This window comes from Mustela lutreola, chromosome 16 (assembly GCF_030435805.1).
Source record: "Mustela lutreola isolate mMusLut2 chromosome 16, mMusLut2.pri, whole genome shotgun sequence".
NCBI classification, from domain to species: domain Eukaryota; kingdom Metazoa; phylum Chordata; class Mammalia; order Carnivora; family Mustelidae; genus Mustela; species Mustela lutreola.
In genome coordinates this window covers 56,531,572-56,554,829 of record NC_081305.1, presented here as the reverse complement: position 1 = coordinate 56,554,829, position 23,258 = coordinate 56,531,572, and the positions used below count along the sequence as shown (strand labels likewise).

At 53.4% G+C, this 23,258-nt stretch overlaps 1 protein-coding gene across 2 annotated transcripts in view; it reads right to left on the bottom strand.

Annotated features, from left to right (window-relative positions):
- The window catches only part of LIG1 (DNA ligase 1), a 37,116-nt gene that overhangs the window by 13,591 nt on the left and 267 nt on the right, over positions 1-23,258 (bottom strand). The window contains exons 2-14 of one of the 2 annotated variants that reach the window (XM_059153518.1): positions 17,071-17,221; positions 16,432-16,503; positions 14,849-14,938; positions 14,097-14,232; positions 12,148-12,274; positions 9,303-9,398; positions 7,850-7,951; positions 6,838-6,957; positions 6,595-6,670; positions 3,895-3,975; positions 3,626-3,682; positions 874-1,046; positions 295-461 (exon numbers count right to left, since the gene is read on the bottom strand). In XM_059153518.1, the coding sequence (XP_059009501.1) occupies positions 295-461; positions 874-1,046; positions 3,626-3,682; positions 3,895-3,975; positions 6,595-6,670; positions 6,838-6,957; positions 7,850-7,951; positions 9,303-9,398; positions 12,148-12,274; positions 14,097-14,232; positions 14,849-14,938; positions 16,432-16,448 (1,242 nt within the window). In that variant the 5' untranslated portion in view covers positions 16,449-16,503; positions 17,071-17,221. The remainder of the gene's footprint in view (positions 1-294; positions 462-873; positions 1,047-3,625; positions 3,683-3,894; positions 3,976-6,594; positions 6,671-6,837; positions 6,958-7,849; positions 7,952-9,302; positions 9,399-12,147; positions 12,275-14,096; positions 14,233-14,848; positions 14,939-16,431; positions 16,504-17,070; positions 17,222-23,258) is intronic. The other variant, XM_059153517.1, reaches the window with a different exon arrangement.

Here is a 23,258-nt window from a genome sequence, read left to right as displayed (position 1 = left end):
CTGGCTGTTTCCCCACTCCCACTTCCTATCATCCTGGAAGGTGCGAAGAAAGCCAGCTCCAGCCCGCCTCCCTCCGTCCCTCAAGCAAGCACAGACTATCTGGTGTGGGGTCACATGGCAGCTGCGGAGCAGGTGCCGGGATTGTGGCAGGAGTCCCCCGGCCCCACAAGCAGGCCCGAAGCAACCCAGCCCCAGAGAGCGTGACTGGAGGCCCCCTGGCCACATGTGTGCCTCCGGGTCACCCAGGGAAAGGGCAGAGGGTCTGGGCGCGGAGGCCCAGCCTGCCCCACTCACAGCGCTGCCAGCCAGCCGGGCAATGTCTCGGAACTTGGTGAAGACTCCGGCGGCGGTGAGAGCGGGCGGGGGCAGCACGAGTCTCTGGGTGCTGCGGCTGCTCTCCGCCACCAGCCCCACGTCGCCCTTCTCGGCTGCCTCGGCCTTGACAGACTCCAGCTGCCGCCCTGGGGGTGGAGGGAACCCCTGGTAAGGGCAACGCACAGGGCCGCATGTCTGTCTCGGGTCCTCTCTGCTCACACCGGGCCTGGCCCCCGCTCATGGTCTCCCCACATCTCTCCTTGGCCCTCCAGGCTCAGCCGTGTCCCTGGGCCCCGGCCTCGGTCCCAGTGCCCTCACCCCGCTCCCTCTGCAGCCCATCTTCCCAGCCACCCCGTGTCCCCCGGCCTGCCCCATGCCGCCCAGCCTCCCACACCTGGACCAGCGCCCCACGCTCCTCCCACCAGACCTGTCTGTCCGATCGGCCCTTCTCCCCACCTTCACAGCTCCCGCCGTGTCTCTCACCTCCTCCTCACCTCTGCACCCTCCTCCTCGGAGCCCCCCTCCCCAATGCTGGAACTGCCACCACACCCTGTTTACCTGTGGCCTGGGCCACCGCCTTGAGGAGGACGCCATCACCAACACCAAGCTCCAGGCCCTGCTGGGGCGGCCCGAGGCGGTTGAGGCTGAGGTAGAGGATGGGTAGGAGGTCTGGAGGGGACAGGGCCACCACAGAACGCAGCAAGTTGCTCAGCGTCTCTACCATCCGGAGCCTGGGTCGGGGGAGGGGAGCAGAGGTGTGACCTCCTGGCATTCTGGTGTTAAAGCAGGGAGCAGATAGAAAGGACCCCGGGAAAGAAGAGGAGGAGCTCCAGTCCAGGTCCAGGTGGTACCACAGGTGCTGGGGACAAGGTGAGCCCATTCCATGCTTACGACCAAGATGGGGACAGACATCCAGAGGAGCAGCAGCTGCTGGCGGTGCGGGGGGGGGAGCTTTTGAGATGCCAGACAGGGTGGGGGGAGGGGGGTGCTTACTGAACACTCATGGCCCCACCACAAGGGAGATACTGATATTACCCCCACTTTACAGAAGAAGCAGCTGAGGCCCAGAGAGATCATGTAACTCGGCCAAGGTCACAGAGCCAGTGAGAACCAGGCTGAGACGTGAGCTGAGGCCGTCTACCCGAGGACCCGCGCTTCCCACCCCTGCGCTGGCTGCCGGCTCAAAGAGTAAAACCTTGTTTCTGCATGGCTGCGTTTGTGGCTGAGAAGGCCTCACTGGAAAGGGAAGCCAAGTCTCCCTTACAGAAGCAGCCCAGTGAACACACGGGGGAGGCACGAGAAAGAGAAATGCAAAGCAGTGCGGGGCAGACACCACACACGTGACTTATGGGCAGACCAACGGCATGACCCAGACGGAGGGCCGCCAGAGCCTCAGGACAGGACCTTACTTGGAAAGAGGGGCTTAGCAGGTGTAACTGAGGTCAGGGTTAAGAGGAGATCATCACAGATGGGTGGGCCCTCAATCCAACAAAAGTGCCCGTATAAAACCCACAAGAAGACACACAGAGAAAAAGAGCCTGTGGAATCAGAGGCAGGGACTGGAGTGACGTTGGCCACAGGCACGGATGCCCGCAGCCACCATCAGCTGGGGGAGGCACGAGTCAGGTTTCCCCCGAGAGCCTCCAGCAAGAACCAGCCCTGCCCACCCCTTGATCTTGGCCTTCTGGCCTCCTGAACCTTGAGAGGACACGTATCTGTTGTTTCCGGTCCCCAAGCAATGGCGATCTGTTTCGCCAGCCCAGGGACACTCCTATGGATGCTAAAACCAGCGGTGCAAGTCTGAGGAGAAATGGGGTCGTTGCACAGGCACAAAGGAAAGCCCCCAGGACGCCTGCTCACTGCAAAGGGGAAGGCGGCAAGTGTGGAGCAGAGGCGCTGGCAGATGGCCCTGGAGCCGCGTAACCAGGAATCAGACTGGTGGATGCAGAGGAGGACCTGCCGTGGGTAGGGGTCAGGGTCTGGGCAGGTCCTGGCTGGGCAAGGACAATGTAAAAGGGGAAACTGGCAAAACCCAAGTGAAGTCTGGATGTCACCTCACAGTACGTGCTGACGCTAACGTCCTGGTCTCGACCACGGCCCGATGCTGGCGGAAGGGGCTGGCGTCAGGGGCCGCTGGTGCAGGGTACAGGGGAACTGATGATGCTGTGTCTGCAGGTTTTCTCTAAGTTTCAAACTATTTCAAGAAGATTTAAAAAAAAATTATAAAACCCTCCAACTGGGGCACATCTGGGGTTTGGACAGTCGCCTGCGGTTCTGGACGCAAGGACACTGGACAGTGTCTCTGGCCACCGAACAGCCAGCTGTGCTACTCTTTGCTCCACGGATCTCGGTGAAACCTCGACACGGACGAGTTGCACGTGTCTCGCGAAGAGACTGAAGCTTAGAGAGGTCAGGCCACCGGCCCACGGTCACATGGCCAGGAGGCAGAGGAACGGGGCCCACTCCCAGATCCATGTGCCCACCCTGGGCAGGGCTTGGGCTAACCAGGCCCTCCCACTGCTGCAGCCCACAGGTCTGGCGCTTGAGGCCCTTCCCGCACCCTCCGTGCCCTGCAATTCCACTGTGGGGCTTCTGTCCCGGAGGACATTCCTCCCGTGTTCAGAGAGACACACGTGCACGAGAACAAAGTGCTGGGAACAGCCTAAATGCTCCGCTCACATCTGAGAAGTGAAAGAGGAAGGAATCCCACAGAGCCAGATTAAAAGGGCTGAGACCTACTTAGACCAACATGGAAGGATCTTTTGGAAACAAGGCTGATGCGCAGGTAGGAACCAGAATGGTGGGGGAGGGACCTGATGACACTGACTAGACACCTGGGACTGAGAACCAGGGGGCCAGGGACTAGGGGCCAGGGACTAGGGGCCTGGAGAAGGGGGAGGGCCGCAGCCGGGCAGCCCAGTGTGCCAGCGGCCCGACTAACACTCGCCGGGACTGGGGTTCCCACTAGAATCCAGACCCGGACCTCCTCACACTGATGGCAAGAGGGTCAGCGAGGCTACGGTTACTTCTCCCTGCCCAGGGGAGATTAAGTTCCTGCCATCAGGAGGAGGCGGCTTCCCCACTCCAGAACCTGAGCTCACGTTAACGCCTCCTTCTGACCCACAGAAAGAGACAGAAGTGTGGCCCTCTGGGCCGGTGGCCCACAAGGCCCTGCAGCCACTCCAGGGGAGAGGGTGGGAGGGTGAAGCAGAAAGCGCAGAGGCGAAGGGACCGAGCAGCGAGAGCCACTGCCCCACCTGCCCCACCGCCCCACCTGCCCCTGCCTGCCCAGGTGGGCCTGATGAGTTACCGAGCAGAAACTTCCTCAATCTTCTCAAAGGTCCGGGCCACAGCCAGGTAAGGAACCCTGGGGAAGGAAGAGAGACACAGGGTAGCGTGTATAACCCGTGCCATCCATCTGTCTGTCCACCTGCCTCCCTCCACCGTTGGGGCGGTGGTCTTTGTCCCCAGAATGGGAACTTGAGAGGTCTGATGGCTTCCTCCAATGGAGGCCTCTGGGGAGATGCACCAGGTGACAGGGAGAGGCGGAGGGACCGCTGGGGGCGGGGGGAGCCTCACTTCTGGCCTGGCTTCCAGCACGCATCGTCGATGGGATGGTAGTTGTTCTTGGCAGGATTGTAGCTGGGGGGGTCCGGGGGTCTGTGGAGGCAACAAGGAGATTAGACACCTGGGTCAAAGAGAAGCCATTCCTCCAGCTAGTGTTTTCTGAGCACCTACTATGTGCCAGACACTGCTCAAGGCATGAGGGCACAGAAGGGAATGAAAACAAAGTCCGCGAATCTAGAGCTCACATTCTAGCTAGGGAGTCGGGGGAAAAAACCCCAAAACATAGAAACAAATAATTTTAATATCAAAAAAATTTCCAAAACCACAATAAAACCACGCTGGGGGAAGGCAAGATGGCAGGTGCTGCTTCTGAGGAAAAGGCTGGAGGAGACATTTGGGCAGAATGACATGAGAAGTGAGCAGAGTGGGTATCAGGTTGAAGAGCACTCCCAGCAGGAGAAACAGCAAGTGCAAAGGCTCTGAGGCAGAGACACACATGATGTGTTTGAGAAACGGGAAAGGGGTTGGTGTGGATGAAATGGAGCAACACAATCTGCCTGGTTTCTGGGGGCCATTCTAAGAGGCCAGAAACCTCTTCGGGCCTCCCACCCAAGCCCTGCCTCACTCTCTCCTGATGGAATGGCAAGAAGAGCAGAAGGGTGCAGTCCCGAGATGTCTCCAAGTGCCAGGCACTATGCTCAGGGCACCTGCCTGTTAGCTCCCAGCTACACCAGGGACTCTTCTAACCCTGTTTCCCAGGCAAGTGCTTGAGGAGCTCACACACAGCTAGTAAGCAGCACGGCCCTGGAGACAGCATGCTGAACCTCTCGTTACCACGATCGCCCCTGGAAATGCCACATGCTGGCCCTGCCGGGGGCCCTGTGCTGCAGCCCCTGCAGTCTGACGCCTCTGGGCTCACATCCTTGTGCCGTCACTAAGCAGCCGTGTCACCCCAAGGGAGCAACCTCCTATCTCCGAGCCACACTGTTGCCCTCTGTCCAGCGCGGCTCCTGGGAGTCCCTACCACCATGTGCCATCAGGAGGGTGACAGAAGACACGATGGCGGGCGTTTCTCCTCCTTGGAGCACTCTGTGGGGAGCCTTTTTAAAACAACATGGACTCCCCAGCCTCAGGCCTGTAGCTATGCAGGGAGGCCCAGGAGGATTGGAGAAGCCTCTGGAGGTTTTCAGGCTCTTGCGGCTGATCCCGACGCACAGACTGTGGGTGGCCGTGCTGGACCGGAAGTGTGCACGGCTGTGCACGGGGAGCTGGACACATTCAGCCTTTCCTAAGTGGTAGCCGTCCTGGTGAGCCTGCTGTTATTATGAGATACCAGAGTACTGTGGTTAAGGAATTCCGCAGCGAGGGGGCACCTGGGTGGCTCAATGGGTTGGGCATCTGCCTTCAACTCAGGTCATGATCTCAGCATCCTAGGATCCCGAGTCCTGCGTCGGGCTCCCTGCTCAGTGGGGAGTCTGCTTCCTCCCCCTCTCTCCCCACTGCTTGTGCGTGCTCTCTCTTACCCAAATAAAATAATTAATTAATTAATTAATTAATTCCACAACCAAGAATCTCAAGGGGGGGTGCACTCCTCCTTTGGGACATATGTGAGGCACTAATAGTAAATTCATAACAACAGTAGCAGCTTCAAGTTGCTGAACTTGACCATGGCCAGACCCTAGTCAAATGTTTCGAACCCTCAGGAGCAAACTGGCCCAGAAAGGCTATGTCCCTTCCCCGAGGTCACACGGCCGGTGAGGCGGAGCTGGGCTTTCTAGCCACCCAGAGTACCGTCCTGCTCCAACACCTCCCTCTTCCCATCTGTGAAGTGGGGAGACCGGCAGACTCTACACACAGTGGTGCCTGGGGGATTCCAAGCGTCAGGATACAGAAGGCACGCCGCCCGGTGCCCGGCCCACAGTTAAGAGCGGATCAAATGTGTGCTTTCTGTCACCAGTATGTCCCCATTTCTGAGGTGAGGAGCCTAGAGGTCCTGAAGGTGTGTTGGTCTCCTTTAGGCAGTCATCAGAGATGGACAAGTGATTGGGCTGGGAATGGGATAAGAGAAATCACCAAATCCCATGAAATAAAAAGCAAGACAGAAAGCTTTGTGCATAGCAGGATGCTGATTTTGTCAGAGAAACTTAGTCGTAGACATGTAAGCACAGGCACATACCCTGGAGGCAAGATGAGGCAGAAGCCAGGGAAAGCCCAGACCCAGGATTTAGGGGGACCCGAGTCCCAGGCCCAGCCCTGCTCCACCGCCTCCCTGTGTGACCGGGGGAAGCCAACCTAACCGCTCGGGGTCAATTGTTCCAATGCCCATAAAATGACTAAAATACCCTCTCCTCTACCTCCACAGGAGCAGGGCAGAATTGGAAGTAACACAGCCTAAAAGAAACCATCCCGTATGCAACGCACAATCAGTGTGCGAGAAAAGGAGCCGACCATTCGTAGAGTGACGTCACATGCTGACACAGCGCCTTTCAATCTCCCCAGTAAAGTCTCAACTGGGACACAAAAATGGCATTAAGAATGCCCAAAACACTGTCATTGTTATAATCAACCGTAATTACCGACGGTTCGAGCTGCAAGAATTTCAGATGCTCATTGGTCTCTTTGGTAAAAGAATCAAATCCGCATTACCTGGACCCACCACAGGCCTCCCCTTAGCGCCCCGTCCTCCCCACTCGACAGCCGACACGGACTCACCCCTTGGCCTCCTCCTGTCTTGGAGTGCCAGGTCCCTCTTCTTTCCCTTCTTTCTTGGTTGCCGGTTTCCGGGGGGCTGGGAATGAAGTCAGGCAACTGTGGGTCCCCCTCCTGAGAGCCCCCACCAGCCAGTGAAGCCAGGAGTCGGGGGTCAGACCTTCCACGGGGCAGGGTGCGCTCTGGGGAACGGCCCGCCTGCCTCCTCCCTGCGCGGCCGGGAGCCGAGGGGCGGCAGACACTCACCGAAGAAGCTGCTGACCGTCTTGGGAGCTCTGGGGGGTGGCTTGGCTGGGTCCTCCTCCTGAGCCTCCTCCTTCCTGGCCACCTCAGGCTCCGAGGTGCTGTCCGGCGGGGAATCTGCCGCTAAAGCGAGAGACGTCGGTTGGGGATGCCAACTTTCACCCCGGGACTTCGCTGGTCGCCCACAGCGTTCTGACTCCACAGACAGAAAACACCCGTGGTTTCACCCTTTTCCTTTCTGTGCGTAAGCGCTGAGCCCCTGGAGTCTGATGCCTTTCTGTCAGTAGTAACAGAGTTCTCCCTAGCGTCCGGCCTGAGACCGGAGACTTTACGGACAATAGTTTAAAAAGAAATCCCAGCATGATCTCAGTGGGAAGAAAATATTCCCACTTCTGCTGCAGTTGGCAGGAAATCAAGTACGGTCCGCATCCACAACCCCATTTGGCTGTGTCGCACATAGGAGGTTCCCAGGCACCCGGCTGGAGCTGGAACCTCAAAAACCCGCAGCTCCGCTGGGCTAACTTCATCAACTACCCCTCGGTTAGTAACGTTTAGTACCCGTGATTTCTCAAAGATACAAGTATTTTGTTGAGGGATGACTGGCTCTTCTTTCCCATGTGCATGGGGGGGGAGGCGTGGATTTTAGCCGTAAAAACAACGAATAAACAACGAATGCAGTAAAACCTCTGATTCCCTTAGAATTTGCATTTTAACAACACTTTTGAGTCTTACTTAAAATTAACTGGCCTCAGGAAGGCACCTGCGTGGCTTAGTCGGTTATGCGTCTGCCTTTGGCTCAGGTCATGATCCCAGTGTCCTGGTCCTGGGATCGAGTCCCGCATAGGGCTCCCTGCTCAATGGAGAATCTGCTTCTCCCTCTGGCCCTCACCCAGATTGTGCTCTCTCTCTCTCTCTCAAATAAATAAAAATCTTTTTAAAAAGAAAATAAACTGGCCTTGTAAGATATCCGACCCAAAACCAGAGAGCCGGGGCCACTGGGGGACTGGAAACTCACAGGTCTCTGGGTGCTCAGGGGACGTCACGGGCTGCTCCCCTCCCTCTGCTTCTTTCTTTTGGGTCACTTCAGGCTCTGTGAGGCTTTCTGGTGGGGTCTCAGCTTTGGATAACAGAAAAGTCACATGGCAAAAAAAGAATTATTCTGATCCCCAGGGACATTTCAACTCCCGAGACGTCCCGCCCCCAATTTGCTCCTGTGCCCATCAAGCATGTCTGTAAAGCGACGGGAGGGGTGAGCCCGCTCCTGCCCAGCCCCAGGCACGGCCGGGCGTCCACGGAATCCACACCCTGTGCATGAGCGCCTGGGCAGCCAGAGACGGACACAACCAGCCAGTGTCTTCTTACCAATGTCTAAAATTATTCACCGCAAGATACGACTGGGAAGAGTTCTAAATGTACATGATAACTTGATGTAGGTAAAAATGAAGTATGTTTTAAACTGGAAAAAAACCCCAGACTTCCAGGACAACAATACACACTGTGTAAGCGAACTTGTGAAAAACCAAGCAGCTTCCTTGCCCTCCCATGGCCCCAGACATTGACGCTGGCTAAAAATGCACAATTCACAGCAACGGTGGATACGGACTAAAAGACGGGGAGCCTAGCGACGGGCTTTTAGTAAACAAACACTGGCGTAAGTCAAGGCTGCACACGGGCCCCACGGGACCAGTGGTTGTTTCCTGTTCCAGGGGACACTGGGGACACCTGCTGGTGACGGCGGGAACTACTAGCTCGAGGTCTTCCAGATTTCAGCGTCCTTAGCCCCCACAGCCTTGCAGCTCCTGCCCTCACCTGTCCACAAGGCTGGGCTTCCTTCCCGTGGCTGCACAAAAACCAGTGTGAACGGGGAACGGGGGATTCCAAAGTTTGGGCAATTGTGCGGAGAGCAGGACACATCCTCAGTTAGAAACTCACTGTGATTAAGGATGAAACAAAGAAGAGTACTTTCCTTTCACTGGACAAGTGCCTTTTTATCAAATGCCCAAGTTTCTAGAACATCAACAGTTGTCCGGACATAGCTACTTAATAAATGGCACCGTTGAGGTGCTGGCCCGAAGGGGCCATCATCAATTTACTTAGACACTAAGGGTGCTGTTGCAAGACTGGGGATCTCTGCCTCCTGGTCACGTTTCTAAGAACAAAGAAGTCGTGGAGAGGAAAACATTCTCCATCAACACAAACAGAAAAACAGGGTAAAAATGGGAAACTGCCTATGAATGAATCCTAAATTAAAGTGGCCCAAATGATTGCATTTCAAAACGCTCTCATAACCCAAATGCCTGTGTCGGCGTGTGGGCTTCTGACGGACACATCCGGATTCAGGGACACAGACATCAGACCGGGGATCCTCACAGCCTGGCCTCTGGGAGAGGCCCCCACCCTTCCAGATTCCCCACCAAGCACCTTCCAACTCTCTCGCTCTCGCGCTCTCCCTCCTCCTGGGGCCTCACCTTCTTCCTCCTTCTTCCTCTTGGCCTCTCTGTTCTCGTCCTTGGCCTGCTCCTCCAGGACATCTTGGATTGTCCGCTTAGGAAGCTGCTTCCGAGCTGGGAAGACAAAGGGCTCAGCATGATTGACCTTGTGGGCCCATCTACTCCCCAACCCCGTCCCAATGAGCTCAGGCCACTATGATGGGGCTCCCTGAGAAGGCTGCAGGACCCTCTCCCCTTCTGCCCCAGGCACACTTCATCCTTCAAGCTCTGCTGCTTCCTGGCTGTGTGACCCTGAGCAGGTTACTTAATCTCTGTGCCTCCATCTCCCAAGTGCACAGAATGGAAACAATCCCCAAGTGTAAGTGATGCTAGGACATGTTCGGCCCAACACCGAGCCGACTCAAGCAGCTGCCCTTAGGGCCTCATCAGCACCCCTGGGATCTGCCATCAGCGTGTGTCTCTGATGGCTCTTCCAGAGCCTCAGAAGTCCACATGCAGTAGGGAAGCAACAGGGCCTGACAGGGGCCCTTGCTCGTGACGGATGGGACCTGGCACATAAACACAGTAGCTGCCCTGAACATCCGTCTTCTGCTGTCCGTGTCCCCTTCCCCGAATCACTCACCATCGTGCTCTCTGCACCCCCCAAAGACACGCCGTGTGTCTGAAGACTTGTTTTGGAGCTCCAGAGGGTACTTCTAGAGGCCTCTAAGCAAGGTGCTCACGCATGGTGAGGAACTCACTGAGGCTACGGCTTTTTTATTGTCACCGGTCCCCTTGCCCCTGGCCTCCTGGACCTGGTAGCTCCCTTGCACGGTCACAGAGGGGTCTACTATCAGCTGCTGCTGGCACTGTCCCCCCTTACTCAGAAAGCTGGCCACGTTTCCCCATCCCACCCCCCCCCATTCCAGAAGCAAGTCTTTTGCTGCTGTGCGACCTCACCTCTCTCCAGCTGACTTTCTAACTTCCCACACCTGACAATCCTGCATTCCCAGCATGGGTGAAGTCCTGCTGTTCCCAAACACAACTCTGGGCCCTGGCACTTGCTGTTTGGGGGCCCTCCACACCAGAGTGCAGAAGTCCTTTCCTCTTAAAAGAATTCCCTGACACCCCCTGCCCCCAGGAGCAACCTCAGGGTCAGCCCTGAGCTTCTGGCACGCCCTGAGCCACTCAGCTATTTCATGATGAGCCCCTCCCCCTATTCTGCAGCCCTCCTGTGGCACCCCACTAGCCCCAGGACGAAACCTAGGCTCCTGGCCTAGTGCGCGAGGCCCTCTGGGGGCCAGCCCCACCACACACTGTCCTCAAACTCACCCTGCTCCCCAAACTGTACTCGATCCCCCAGAAAGAGGCCAGCGTGTGCCACCCCGAGTGCCACGTGGCTCAGCTCTGCGGGCTGCCCATGGCTGCCCGGCTCCCCCACCAGCCCTGCCTCAGCCCGGTCAACACTACCCCACCTTCCATGGCTCGGCTCAGGTGTTATCCACTCTGTGCTCCTACAGTGCCAAGCCCCATTACCCCTTGAGACTCCTTTTCTTCTTTTTTGTAATCCCAAAAAACTTATTTTAAGTTTTTTATGCAAGTGTAATTCACATACTATCTCTTAGTTTCAGCTGTGTTATGTATATATATTTTTTAAAATTTTAAGTAATCTCTCTACCCAACGTGGGGCTCGAACTCACAACCCCGAGATCAAAAGCTGTGAGCTCTTCTGACAGCGCCTTCCGGGCGCCCTCAGGTGTGTTGTTTCTCATACTAGCACCACCCCATGGAAATAGACGGTGAGCCACAGACCTGATCTTAAACTTGCCAGGAGTTATACTGAGAAAAGAAAAAAATCCAGATACGCTTTGTTTTAATAACACAGTTTATATAACCCAATGTATCCAAAAACACTATTAACTCCAACGTGTTGCGTTTTCAATGTTAAAATAACGAACGCTCTCTTTTCCGTGCTGTCTTCGAAGCCCAAGGTGCCGTCAGCACATCTCAACTGGGCGCTAAGTTTTTCTCAAAGACAGCGGATCTGTGTTTGGATTTCACAGAATTTAAAGCCGAAGAAGATTTATGCACCCAAGTCCTTCTAAACGTGCCTGAGAGTCCTCGCTGACTCAATCCGGCATCCGCTTGCACACTTAAACTTAACGAAAATGCTGCAGCACTGAACATTGGGTCCCTCGGCCGCACCTCCCACACCTGTCACCGAGCATCACGTGAGGTCTCTCACCGGTGCCTCCCCACCCCGTTCAAAACACTCCCGATCCCTCAGGGGGATCCCCCGGGGGACAGAGGTGCCATTCCTCAGGCTGGCTTTCCATGGACCTTCTCTAGTGTCCCCACTGGGGGTCCCCAACCTGCTGTGCTAAGCACCAACACACCAAGCCATCAGTGCCCTGAAGGGCCTTCTCAATGTCTACTTCCTTCTGCCGTTAACCCTTCCTTGTCCTTCAGGGCTCAGCTGGGCGAATCTCTCTTCTGCAAGTCTCCCTCTTCACTGTGCTCCCAGAGCGAGCCGTGCTGCCTCCCTCACGGCCGTACCCGTGGTCACAATAACCAACACATCCTGAGCACTCGCTATGGGCCGGGCCCAGGTCCAAGTAGTTTCCGCATATTTCCTCTTAATCTCTGCATGAGAAATGCTGTCATTGTTATCATCCTTGTTTTACAGATAAAGTAATGAAGCTTTGCTTTGATTTCTAAGAAGGTAAGTCATTTACCCAGGGTCACACAGCCAGTGGATGACGAAGCCACGCTCTAAACCACAGCACTAAGATTGGAGCTGTCACGAGGCTGGCTGCCTGGTGCAGAAATCCTTGCAGGGACAAAGACAGGCAAGGGAAGGGGGCAGGGGCCTGTGTGTCCTCACCCGTCCGTCGCTTCGGGATCCCTGCTGGGGAGATGTCCACAGGAGAGGTGCTGGAGAGGGGAGGGCTGCTCTCGGGCAATGTGACAGGGCTGGGAGGGGAGACTTGTGGAGAGCCCGGGGCAGGCTTCTGGAAAGCAAGAAAAAGCAATTCTTGAGTGAGGAGAGGAAAGAGTAGCTACCTCCTTGTCCTTTTCCAGTTGGGGGTAGAGAGTTCCCTGTCCTCGTTCAGGGCTCCTCTTCTCTTAACCTGGGCCTTAGCCTCCTTACCCTCCTGTGAAATTTCATGGCGCCAGATGTCCCCATCAAGGACAACAATAACAACTCTCTTTTTTTCTAAAGTAACAGAACTTTTGATTTTTAGCTAAACATATAATGGCCCAACTAAAAACCACATTTCACTGCCTCCCCTGCAGCTAGGTGCAGGCCAGAATCTAAGAGCCACACTTCCCGGCCTCCCTTGCAGCTAGGCATGGCTGGAAGCCCGAGAACCACACTTCCCAGCCTCCCTTGCAGCTAGGCGTGGCCAGGAGCCTTCTACACAGTGCAATACAAGGGATAAGGGTGTACACTTCCCATGGAATGCCTCGCTCTTCTCACTAGCCAAAAATGGACATTTGCTTGGACAAGGGAATCTAGGATAAAAATAATGGTACAGAAGCAGCCTGCGTCTCTGACGCTGAGAGACTGCCATGCTAATCCTGGACTTTTTGTGCTCATTAGAAGGAGAAATAAATTCCTACCTTGTTTAAGCCCGTTATTTGTATGTTAGTTTCAATCCCTAACTCATCTTACAGGGCCCTCTGCCCGTTATTAAGTGACAGTCTCGCAGCTTCATGCCTACCCCGTCCACTCCCCCTCATGAGGCTGGGACTCTGCAAACCCCTTTCCTGTTCTGGCAGAAAGCTCCAGGGCAGGCAGCACCACAACAAGGCACGAGAGGGGCCTGCGACAGGCAGATCCGATTTACAGCATGTCCAACACTCACGGGGCCCAAGACGTGATGCCCCATGGATGCTGTCACTTGCCACCCAGCGCCTGTCACAAAGATCTAACCAGGCCCTCAGGCACCACCTATAAGCTCAGAGAGCCCAGCGGGCGCCAGCTGGCATCTGAAGGTCTCACTGCCAGGTCCACAGCTCCCAGGGTGGCAGCTGCCCCCCACAGCTGCCACCTCCATGATGCCTTCCAGTTCTCTTACGCTCCTGCAGTGACCTGCTTGAGAACTGCATACCTAGTTGGTAATTCTTTGTCTTAAACTCTCTCTGCTCAAATCACTCATGTGGTTTCTCTCTATTTGCACCCTGATGGGTGGAGGCCCCAAAAGGATGTTGGGAAGGCTCAGGACCCAAAGCCACCTCTGTCCCTCTCCTGCTCAAAACTCTTCCACACATCCCTAGCGGCCACGGGGAAAAGTCCAACCTCCTAAAGATGGCCCCTTCTTGTCCCTGGAACCCGTGAATATATTTGGTTACATGGCAAAGGGCAATTAAGGCTGCAGAGAGAATTAAGGTCACCAATCGGTTGCCCACTGGGCGACTTTGGAGCAAAAGAAGGAAGCAAGCCAAGGTCTCTGGAAAAGGTGAAAAGCCCTCTGACAATAGGAGAGACGGGATGGGTCTCTGAGCCCTAATTCTGGCTCATGCATTGTTCTCAGATCCATAGGTGGACTCTTCCTGCTCAGAGTCACCCCGAACGGTAGGTGCTTCCGGGGGGCATATGGTACAGGTGAGGCGGCTGAAGACCGAGGGCCAGAGCCTGCCCCAGGCCACGGGGCACAGGTGGAGCAGAACTGCGCAGACCAGGCCGTCCCTCTGCTCCAGGGCACGGCCGCTCAACTCGTCCACCACCTGGGGCATGAGCAACTGAGCAGCTGGCCTACACTCCGCGTCAGAGGCTGCTGGGAACGATGGCTTCTTCCAGTCACGGTGGGCAGGCTTGTGGGGACCTACCTGGCCTTTGGAGGGCGTGAGGGCCTCGTCCTCCTCCTCCCCTTCACTGCCCAGGACCCGGGCCACCTTCCGCCCCGGCCTCTTCACTGGAGAATCGCTCTCAGGCACCTCTCCATTCCGCTCCTTCAGTGCCATCCTGGAAGGTGGGAAAATGGGGGTGCTCTGGCAGGCAAAGAGGGGGTCCTTCCTGAATGTTCCAGCCCTTCCATTAGGTCCCATTCCTTTCCTTCTCATTCAAGCATCCCATGAGCTTTTTCTAGGTGCTCCTAAGCATACATTCTCCCATCCAAGTACTAACCAGGCCCGACCCTGCTTAGCTTCCGAGATCAGACGAGATCGGGCGCGTTCAGGGTGGTATGGCCGTAGACACCTTAGCATACATTCTTAATCGTCCATCCACAGCTTGAGACTGTCCTTCCCAGCCTCCCCTGGAGGTGGGAACAGCCTTGTGATGGGTCCTGACCGAGACAATGGAAGGGATAGGACTGATGCATGCACCTTGCTCCTGAATGCCTGCCCACAGTTGTCTTACTCCCGGAACTTGGACTTGCCAACTCGCTTTGACAAGGCGGAGGCCCTGGATGCAGCTGTGCCTGAAGCCGGATCTATGCCTTTCGATGTCCCAATTACTGAAGTCAAAAAATTCCCTTGAGGACTCCCAGACATTCTGAGCTGGGTTTGACACGCTTAGAGCCAAGGGAGTCCTGACTTACGAAGGAACAAATTCACCATGTCCTCGTCCCATTACGCACTTTGGAGGCGGCTCCGTCTCTCTGACGCTGTTGGAGGTCTCCTTCTCTGGCTTTTTCACTTTGCCCTCATTCTTGGGGTAGAAAAATGACCTGGAGGAGCACAGAAGGAGGGGAAAATGGGAACGGTAACTGCATGAAGAATCAGGTAAGTGCTTCCGATGTGCCAAAGCCTCTCTGCACTGGGGAGTCAGTGGAGACAAAGAGAGCAAGTCCCCACCCTCAAGGGGTTGACTCCGTAGAAGAGGCAGCTGTTAAATAACTAAACAGAAAAGGTCAGGAGGTGTGAAGTGCGCTGGAAAAAATCATTAAGGCAAGGTATTGTCCCTCCGCTTGAGACTGGCCAGCCCGAGTGCTGGCTTCCAGAGAACTGAGCACTGACGAGGGACCACAGAAGGGTAAGGTGGAGAGGCCTCACCCACACTCTCCTGACCCGGGGATGTTCTGCATCCCTACTATGAGGGGATGAGAGGCTACCTTGCTTCGCTGCCTTGAGCCCCCTCTAGTTATGAGAACAACATCAGACACATTGGGGGACCGTCTGCAGGTATCCTGACAAACAGAGTCCGAGAAACTGTCACCCGGAACCACCAGAGGGAACCGAGGGGGCACGATAACTAAACATAACACAGTACTCCGAGCTGGGTCCTGGGAACAGAGAGCAGCATTAGAAGGTACACTGGGGAGGTCGGAATAAAGTGTGGAGTGTGGTTAACAGGAACGCAACAATGCTGGTCCCTCACTGTGACCAGTAGGCCACGAGACGTCAACGGTGGAAGCCGGGTGCCAGTTTCCAAGAATGGGCCCTATTATTGCTACAACTTTTCTGTATGTTTAAAACCGGTCCAAAATTAACACATAACTAGTAGTCAGTCAGTCAATCAACTGATCAAGCCCAGCCCAGCCCAGCCAGGGGCACAAAAGCCATGGAAGGGCACCATAAGCCCAGGACAGACTATGCCCAGACTCGTCATCACATGAGAAAAACGCAGCCTGTGATCTGTGACCTCCCAGGTCTCAGCTGGGGCAAAGAGGGGGTGTCGGTGTCCGGTCTAGAATCCAGCCCCCCCACCATCCTATCTGAACACCCTCTCAAATTCCGAACCCCGAGGTCATTAATTCTGGAAGGTTTCAACTACACAAGCCATGTAAGTCCCTGTCTGGTTTTCCTGAAGCCGGCTTGTAAGACAGGCTTTCCCACTCTGGACACCACTGATGTTTCAGGCCAGATCATTCTTCGTTGTGGGGGGTGTCAGCAGCAACTACGCCCAGCCCATCACAAGGCCCCTTCTCCCCCTAGTTGTGACAACTAAGAACATCTCCAGACCCAGCTGGCTGTCCCCTGGGCAGAGGGGGTCAAACACTGACTGTGAACCACTAGGTCAGTGTTTCTGAACCTTCAGCTAAAAAACTCTGGTTGTACCACCCATCCTCCCGATTCCAGGCCCATGTTCTGCACTGCTCGGCTTCCGGAAATTCCGATTTGCAGACTAACTTGTGTTCTTCCAAGAAAAGGCACAGAAACAGAGAAACAGAGATCTCAGCGCTTGTGAGACGGTGGGGCGGGGGCGTGGGTGGGTTCTCACCTGATACTTCGCTGCATGATGGGCCAGAATTCTCCCTTCCCCTCTCCTCCTCCTCTTCTCCAGCCGCTGCTCCTGAAACAGAAATCCAGATCCTTGGTGAGACTACTGGTTGAGCACAGATCAAAACACGTAACCCTCCTTCTTTCAGAAAGAAAAAAAAAATCCATAAAATCAGAAACATGAGTTTCCTCACTGACAAGAAACTCCCATTTTGGGGGCACCTGGGTGGCTCAGTGGGTTAAGCCTCTGCCTTCGGCTCAGGTCATGATCCCAGGGTCCTGGGATCGAGCCTCGCATCGGGCTCTCTGCTTAACGGGGAGCCTGCTTCCCCTGTCTCTCTGCCTGCCTCTCTGCCTACCTATGATCTCTGTCAAATAAATAAAATCTTAAAAAAAAAAAAAAAAAAAAAAAGAAAAAAACCTCCCATTTTCATGACCAAACTGATTTGCTGCCGAGATTTATGAGTGAAGAGAAAGTCCCAAGTCAGAGCAAGATAAGAAGCCTCCCTGATCATATGAAGCCTGCTTCTCATCTAATAGGAAGGCACAATGAAGGCCTACAGGTATTTTTTTTTCCAGTTTTGTTTGAGGTTTTTTGGGGGAGAAGTTAAGTTTTAAGATCAGCAAAAAACTGGGGCACCTGGGTGGCTCAGTTGGTTAAGCGTCTGCCTTTGGCTCAGGTCAAGATCCCAGGGTCCCGGGATGGAGCCCCGCTCAGTGGGGAACCTGCTTCTCCTTCTCTCTCTGCCACTGCTCCCCCGCTTGTGTGCGCACGCACACACACTGTCTCTCTGTAAAAATAAATAAATCTTGTTAAAAAAAAAAAGATCAATAAAAAACTGTTTTTAGGTGATTACATAATATCCTCAAATAACTCTGAAACATGGCAGTCCATTAAATTATACCCACTGGTGTATACAGACCAGCTGCTGAGCAGTTTCTAAGGGATGTTCTTACCAGAAATGAGGAGCAAAAACATCACACAGATCTCAGAGAGTTACGTACTGTACGATTCCATTTATGGAACGTTTTCCAAATGACAAAACTTAGGATGAAGAAGAGATCGGGGGTAATCAGAGCTTAGGGACAAAAGATGGGGGGGGTCAGCTATAATGGGGCAGCACAGCTAGAGCCTTTGTGGGGACAGAACTGTTCCGTATCCCGACTGAGGTGATGGTTACACAGATCTATACATGGGTTCAACCGTGCATGCGTGTGTGCACACACACACACAGCTTAACCAGCTCTGTGGTCTAGCTTAGGGCCCAGCTTCCTGGTTTTGATACTGGACTACGGTTATGTAAGATGTCACCACTGGGGAAAATAGGTGTGTACTATTTTTATAACTTCCGGTAAGTCTATGTAATCCTTTCAAAATAAAAAGTAAAAAAAAAAAAAAAAAGGTAGAATGAAGACATTCTCTATGTATGTCCTGCTACAGAAAGACGTTCTAGGTATTTTAAGTCACATTTTAAACAGTAATAATAAATAAAAAAAGGAGGCAGAACAGCGGACATAATAAGCTACTGATTTCATAAGACAGGAGAAAATAGAGACCAATCTATTCTTTGGTCCTGATTTGTTTGCAAAACAAAAACTCTGGAAGGATAATCAGGAAGCCAATAGAAGTGGTGGGGGGGCACATTAGGTGGCTGGGAGTAGGGGTGTGAACGAGACTAGTCACTGCATAGCTCTATCCCGATTTTATTTTAAACCCTGCATATTTCCTATCCATTCAATTAAAACAAACAGTAAATCCAGACCCACAGTTCAAATTTTATGATCCAACCTCCTACCCCCTTCCTCCAGGATCCCTCTGGGGAGTGCCCTCCTGACCCCCAGGAGCCAGTCCCCTCCTATCTAGATCTGAGCACTGGATTGATGTCTAGAAGCCTCCCCTGGGCACCTGCTAGAATAAACTCCATTTCCTGACCTCCTGGGGCAGTTAACTAGTACTTCTCACACATATTGTGCCACGCTGTGACCTCCTGATGACGTCACAGTTCATCTTTTCAATCAGACTGGGAGCTCCAGAGCTAGGAGGCCAGGCTTATTTCCTCCCATCTCCTCCAAAAGTTATTTCCCAGACTTCAGACATCCTCCATAACTGCCTTTGAAATTTCAACAGAATCTATGTAAAACCTGGATATTTTTTTTTCACTTAATATTTTTTCTGTAAAAAAAAAAACACCAACTTTATTAACTGGGGTGCTTCCTAGGAACCAGGTTTTATATGAATTAATTCCCACAAAATCTACAATTCGTTATTATCCTGATTTTATGAAGGAGGCAAAGGAAGCAGAGATCAAGTGATTTGCTCAAGGCCACACAGCCTAATGGGTTGTGAAGCCAGGATCTGAAGACAGGTGTCCAGCTCCCAAGTCCATGTCCTTAACCACTACCAATTCTTTTTTTTTTTTTTTTAAAGATTTTTATTTATTTATTTGACACAGAGAGAGAGATCACAAGTAGGCAGAGAGGCAGACAGAGAGAGGGGGGGAAGCAGGCTCCCCGCTGAGCAGAGAGCCTGATGTGGGGATCGATCCCAGGACCCTGAGATCGTGACCTGAGCAGAAGCAGAGGCTTAACTCACTTAATCCACTTAACCAACTAAGCCACCCAGGCACTCCAAACACTACCAATTCTTGAGGGTGATGAGGGCAGGGGTCCCCCTGTATTGGGACTGAAGGGGTGGTAGGTGGCCCTTAGATCTTGAGGCTACTGAGACACCCAGTGTAAAACGATCATGTTAACCAAGACCTCCCAACAATCCAAGCAAACATCTTTCATTTTTCTCCCCATGTCGCCATCGAGAAGACAGGCACAGAAAGATACTTGGAATCACAGAGCTTGTAAGGGGCAAAGCGGGGGAGCTGGTACAGTAGCGACAGAGAGCTAAGATGGCAGCTAACATTCTTTTTTATTATTATTTTAAAGACTTTTTTTTTAAGATTTTATTTATTAGAGAGAGAGAGCATGAGCCGGGTGAGGAGCGGAGGGAGAAGCAGACTCCCTGCTGAGCAGAAGTCCAATGTGGGGCTCGATCCCAGGACTCTGGGATCATGACCTCACCTGAAGACAGAAGCTTAACCCACTGAGCCAGCAGGCACCCCTTTCTAACTGTTGCTATGCCCCCAGGCCCAATCTTTAGCCCCCTCTCTGTCCCGTTTATATCTGCCCCCTTTAAGATCTTATCCAATCCGATGGCTTCAATGTACTCTGTCAGGGCCCCCAACCGTGTCACTCTGGCTGTCGCTAGCCCTTAAACTCAAGGGCACATCCTGATGGCTTTCTGGCCAGCATCCTGCTGGCTTTCAGACATCTAGATGTCTGACCAACATTCCAGCTCATTGGGACCAAAACCAAAGTCCAGTTTTCTGTCTCTCTCTCTCTTTCTCTCTCTCTCTCTCTCTCACACACACACACACACACACACACACACACACTATTACTTCTCCCATCTCTGCATTGGTAGCTTCTATCATCCAATTGCTCTGGTCAAAAACCCTGGACTCTACTTCATGCCTATTTAACTATTAAAAATAAAACAAAAGAAAATACGACAATATTGGGAGCTGGTGAGGATGGGAACAATGGGAAGTCTCACACTTTTCTGGTGGGAATTCAACATGGTATGGGCACTTCTGGAGAAGCCTGGCAGTTTCTCGGACGGTGAAGCATACGCTTACCATATGACCCAGCACCCCCATTCCGAGGGCGTTCCCCAGAGAACTCTTATGTGTACACAAACCCCTGTAAGCCAATGTTTATAGCCGTGGACCCGTTTATCGTCACCAAAAATGATCCAAATGTCTTCCCATGGGGAATGGATGAACCAACTATGGTACAGCATACAATGCTTTTACTTGCCGAACAGTATCCCACTTTAGGATGAACTAAACTAATTTACACTCCCACAGCAATAAAAAGGAGTGGTCGGGTGCACTGCAGGGAGGCAGAGGGACGGATGGCTGCAGGTGTACCTAGTGAAGGGAAGCCCGAGAATCACTTTTTGGAGTGATGAAACTGCAGTATCTTGATGGCGATGGTGTTCACACAATTCTACACATTTCAAAATGGACAGAACTGTACAATGAAAAGAGTAAGTTCACTTATTTTTTTTTATATTTATTTTTTTTTATTTAAAAGACAAAAAACTGAGTGCCTGGGTGGCTTAGTTGGTTAAGCATCTGCCTTCAGCTCAGGTCATGATCTCAGGGTCCTGGGATCGACTCTTGCGTCCGGCTCCCTGCTCAGTGGGGTGTCTGATTCTCCCTTTACCTCCCCCTACTTGTATGCTCTCTCTCAAATAAATAAATAAAATCTTTTAAAACGCAAAACCAAAAACCCTTGGATTGTTGATTGACCTGATTCACCTCTTTTCTCAAACCCCAAATTCACTGACCCATGAATCCCAAGGGCGCTGCCTCCCACTGCTCAGCATCCCACTGCTCAGAGCGCAGTCTGGGCCGCCCCCACGCCCAGCCGGCTGAGCTAACCCTCACTCTCTTCCTTCCCTGCAGTTAGCACAACAAGACCTGCCAAATTAGAATTTGTGTCACTCTCTAGAGTAGCTTCTAACACAATTTTCTGTGTGATCGAGACCTTCTGTACCTGTGGAGTCCAAGGAGGTCACTCTATCCATATGTGGCTTCAAGCATTTGAAATGCAGCTAGTGCCACAGGGGAGCCGAGATTTTCATCTGTTTCTAATGAGCTTAAATGTAAGTCCCTATGTGGGGCTAGCTGCGACTCTGTTTAGCAGTGCGCGGCTAAAATGAGCAGTTCCATAAATATAAGGATTTTGTTCATTTTGTTCAGTGATATGGCCACAGGACTTAAAACGGTGCCTGGTATTGAATGCATTGGCCCATACGTATGCCTTTATTTAAAAATCAGGGTAACAGGGGTGCCTGGGGGGCAAAGTTGGTCGAGCTTCCAACTCTTGGTTTTGGCTCAGGTCATGATCTCAGGGTCGTGAGATCGAGCCCCGTGTCGGGCTCCCCACTGGGTGTGGAGCCTGCTTGGGACTCTCTCTCCCCTTCCCCCTCTGTTCCTCCCCTGTTCCAAATAAATAAATAAATCTTTTTTTTTTTTTTTTTAAATCAGGATAACAAAAACATCATTGCTAACGAGTTTAGGGTTCATAAGCAGGATCTTTCAAAACCTGCAGGCCATGTGACAAGGAGCATGATATCAAAGGGTCTTTACTTTTTTTTTTTTTTTTTTATGATTTATTCATTTGAGAGAGAGAGAAAGAGCACAAGCAGGGGGAAAGGCAGCGGGAGAGGGAGGAGCAGACTCCCCAGTGAGCTGAGAGCCTGACATGGGGCTCGATCCCAGGACCCGGAGATCAAGACCTGAGCCAAAGGCAGATGTCCAACCATTTGAGCCACCCAGACACCTCCAAAGGGTCTTTAAACAGCTTGAGGATCAAAAGGCTTGTCTTTTTCTTCTTGTTAATAAAAGCTCACATTTCCTAACCTGTCTGTTCCCCTGACCAACATCCACCCATGGGAAATATTTTACACCATTCCCCTAAGTATGCTACTCTCATCCCCCGAAGCTCAGAAAAGCTCAGCATCCCCCAAAAGGCAATGAGGAAGTTGGGACAGGGGAAGGAAAGCGACAGGGCCACACAGCCAGCCTATGGTGGATACCAGAAACACAGAGAGCCAGTTCTAAGAACCACCTGGGATTACATGTAAAATATTCTAGCCCACTCCCAGGCCTAGTGAATCAGAAGCGCTGGGAATAGAAGGGGGATCTGCAGGCTTAACAAGCTCCTAGGGACCCTAAGATAAGATGAAATGAGGAGGTTTTACTTAGACTCCACTGGCCTTTCCTCATGCCTCCCTGAGGCTAACAGGTCAGAGATTCAAACAGGATGAAATGGGTTTGGAGAACTAGAAGCGATGTGTTCTTAATCCCATGTCCCGCCGTCTCTCCTCAATGATTCCCTTCGGCTTTCAGATGCCAGCCTCCCTTTCTAATTGCTCATCTCTTCTCCCAGCCAAGTGCATCCCGCCCCACCCCTTGCCTTACCTTACCTTTCAAGCCTCCCCCTCACCTAAGGACATCAATATCCTTCTCTCTCCGCTCCCCAAGCTCCTCTGGCCCTCCCTCCACCCTTTAGGAGAACAATAAACCCAGACCTTTGAGTTACTCTCTCCAAGGCCCCCTCCCATCCCAGGCCTTGGCTTTCCAACAGTGTGGTCCAACCCTACCTCGGCTCCGCCCCCGTCATCAGGCATCCAAAAGCCAAACATCTCCCTATACAAAAGGCTCCCCACATTTCCAAAGGCATAAACCTGGACCAGACCTCTGACCTCTCTCTGTCCCACCTCTGTCCAGCTGGATCCTTCCCCGACACGGTCTAAAACCCACCCCACTTCTCCCCCTCCATGAACCCTTTCCCGGCCACACCTCCTAGAGTCTGGCCCCGCCCACTAGCAAACTTGGCCCCACCCCTTTTCAGGAGGGCCAGTCTCCCCGACCACCCAATTTCCAATGGCTCCGCCCACGGGGTCTTCCCCCCGGGCCCCGCCCCTCGAGCTACGGTGACCACGCCCCCGCGGTAGCCCCGCCTCCCAGGCCTCTATTCAAACCCCTCCAAGTCCTACAGACTCCGGCCCTCTCTACACTCTACCTGGCCCTCTCTCTCCGGCCGACACCGCCCCCCCCGCACCAATGCCCTGCAGCGACCTGCTGCCGGCGCTCTCCCTTCCTCGCCGCGCTCTCGGCCGCCTGAGCGTACCCCACGCCCGCTCCCCCGCAGCCGACCGACCCGGCGGAGCCGCGGGCCCGGAGCGTACGACAGGCGCGCACC